At 39.6% G+C, this 3228-nt stretch overlaps 1 protein-coding gene across 1 annotated transcript; it reads right to left on the reverse strand.

Moving 5' to 3' along the window:
- Nucleotides 1–2140: 2140 nt before the first annotated feature.
- Nucleotides 2141–2848, reverse strand: CLDN14 (claudin 14). The gene has a single exon (XM_084841720.1). It carries the CDS (start codon nucleotides 2846–2848, stop codon nucleotides 2141–2143), a length of 708 nt encoding a protein of 235 aa, XP_084697846.1.
- Between the last annotated feature and the right edge of the window lie 380 nt (nucleotides 2849–3228).

Genomic DNA, 3228 nt, shown 5'->3' on the forward strand with positions numbered 1-3228 from the left:
GTGAAGAGAGTACAGGATTCACATTAAAGTTAATGAGATATTCTGATTTTTTCACCAGTTAAGCCTAATACATCCAGCCACAGCTTCTTGTATCTTTGGGAAGGCAAGTGAAGAAAGGCAAACTGGATGTGCCTGATCTCATCTGATCTCAGAAGCTAAGCAGGGTCAGCCCTGGTTAGTACTTGGATGGGACACTGCCTGGGAATCAGGCTTCCTGCACTGAGCAGGGGGTTGAACTCGATGGTCTTGTAGGCCCCTTCCAACCCTATGGTTCTATGATTCTACGATATTCATTTCAAAGTGATGCTTCAGATAACACTCACCCACACACCAAATAAAGCCCTCAAATCTCAAAATGTTCATCAGATATGAACATATTGCTTTAATGCTGTTACTGTGTTTCCACCATCAGTTTCCTGTCTCATTCTTTATTTTTGCCTGATGGCATTTTAATCAACTCACCATCATCCTTAAGGACATCTGAACTGAAGTTAAACAAATATGATCTGAAGAGAAACCAGAATATATAAGTTAAACAAATAGAATTTGCTCCCATCAATTCAGCTAGGCCAAAAAGTCAAGCAGAACTGTAACTGTAAAATTGATTGTAAATTCCAGTGCACACCTCCCCACCCCCAAACTAATCAGATATAAATATATCTGTAGAATATATATAATAAATAAATGTGTACAATAGGGAAATCTTACAACTAGCTGGAAATCTAAGCACAAAGAATGGTACTACTATTTTATATTTTTATTTATTTTATTTATTTCATTTCTATACTGCCCAATAGCCAAAGCTCTCTACAATTCTATTCCTGTTGCCTAAATGTCTTGTAGACAGAAGAATGTATCTATCTATCTATAATGGTGAGCTTAACATTTACAGTGCAATTTTATATTTACAAGATCAAGCCCCTTGTTTGAGACTAATTAAATACAACAGATAGATAATACATGGCACTTCTTTGCCATGGCAGAGGGCAAATGATGGCTGCTGCTATGCTGGGACCAGATCTAGGTCTCATCACCATCAACTGTGCCTTCATGCCAAAACTAAAACCCTTATGCCCAGAAGCATGTGCCCCAGCAGTCTATATTTATGGAATAAAACCACAGGGCAACATTGCAGTAAATAAAGCAGACACTGAGCGAGGCTTGTATTGTGCACTTGTGACTGGTCACTCACTTTTTTTGTGGGCCCTTTGCATGACGTTGTCAACCTCCAGGCCCCCCCCCCCTGCTTTCTGGCCATTATAGCGGCTTTATTCTCAATGGGGAAAATGCGATAAGAAATTTTATCATGCTTTAAAGCATGATAAATTTCCGGTGAATTTCCAGAAACCCAGTGTATCACAGCTATACCACATCACCATCCAGTGGCTGTATAATGAAACATATTACCCTTGCCCAGAAAGAAACCCCCCAGAAATAAACACATGTAAAGGAGCTGATCTTAATCCCACAAGGAATCCAGAAGCAGAAGTCCCGGTAAGGGTGTGAGATTTTAGCCTAATGTAGAGAAGCACACTACATTTTCCATTTGCTTTTGCAAAAAACAAACAATTCACCAAATTTACAAGTAAACAAGGTTGCTGATGGTACAACTTATTCATTAAATATGATTTAGAGAAGGAAGGAAAATTAGGAATTTATTCTTAATCTTTTAGAATTAAAAGATTTGGAAAAAAAAGTAACCAGGAAGCTGTTATAGTACTGATTCTTTTCATGGGAGATGCTTTATAAAGACTATGTATGTTTTTTTTCTTATTATTTGTATGTGTATGGAAAATGTTTAAATGTGTGTTATTTTTTTTTAAGAAAAAGAAATGTAAATAGAACTATATTTGACAGAAGTTACCTGTTTGTATACTGACCTTAATTTCACATATGCAGAAGATTGGATGCTCTGGAATACTCCACTCCCTATTTTAATTTCAAGTTTCAAAGCACCCTTTTTCAAAATTACATGCATTCTTCACATGAAAAGTAGACCATTAGTAAACATTGTATGAACATTACTGTACATTAATAACACCTTCTTTAGCCTTCTTTGCTATCTGTCATACATACATACATACATACATATATTTTTTTTAAAAAACTAGTAGCAACATACAAGTAAATCCCAGAGAACTCAGACATAGTCATTTAACCTGTAACCACTATGTGAAGCAGATGTTAGTGATGAAGTGTGGTTTCCCTTGTAGGCCATTGGTGGTCTGTAGGATGGAGCTGCCCTTGTACTCCTTGGTTGTGGGTGGTAGGTTATGTTGTTCCCAGTACGTTGGCACGAGGTACACAGGATAACTCCACCAATTATACTCAACGAAGCACAGACAAAGCCGAGGTAAAGGGCTTGCCCAATCTCATATTTCATCCCACTGGGCAGCATTGGGTTGTAAAAATCCATCACTACATCATTGGTTGACCAAGAAACAGGGATGAGGCATGTGAGCCCAGCCAGTATGAAAAGAACTCCACCCAAGACAGTAAATACATTTTTGGCAGAGGATCCCTTGGCACACCGGGTGCACTTCATGCCAACGACAGCAACCACACACGCCAGAGTGGACAGAACACAGGAGATCACCATCATGGCACGGGCTGCTTGAAGGTCACGAGGCAACGCGAGTGGAGAGTGGTGGAGCTGACACTGGTAGATCCCAGCGCTGTGCCAAACACATTCCATCCAGAGACCCTTCATGTACGCTACGGCTGTGATGATGTTGGTTCCCACATGTGCCGTTTTCCACCAGTGAGGCAGGATGGTAGCAGTGATTGTTCCAACTAGACCAAGAAGACTCAGGAAGAAACCCAGTAACTGAACAGCCATACTAGCCATGTTAATGTTTGTCCTGGTTATTCTTGCTTAATACAGTATCTTTGCCGGGGCTCCTTCTGAAAACACAGCCTCTGCCGGGAGATATATGGCAGGTTTGCTTTGACACCTTCCGGATGCCTAATAAAGAAGTAATTGCGGAACAAGAAGTTAAACATTATCGAAGTGTATTACTCCAGTGACCAGTGAGGCGCATTCCAGAGGCAGTTAGGGTGATTATTAGCATATTTAACCTACTTTAATGCCCTCTGTGAAAACTGTGGGAAAGTAATTGCTCCTTGTTATATACACTAACCTTGTCAGCTCCAAAAGGAAGGGCAATGTAAACAAATGACACTTTAAAAATGTTTAAAAATCACATTTTTGTATTCCTAGGAGTATTT

This window comes from Heloderma suspectum, chromosome 3 (assembly GCF_057233095.1).
Source record: "Heloderma suspectum isolate Gila_16-S chromosome 3, 16-S_ref, whole genome shotgun sequence".
NCBI classification, from domain to species: Eukaryota; Metazoa; Chordata; class Lepidosauria; order Squamata; family Helodermatidae; genus Heloderma; species Heloderma suspectum.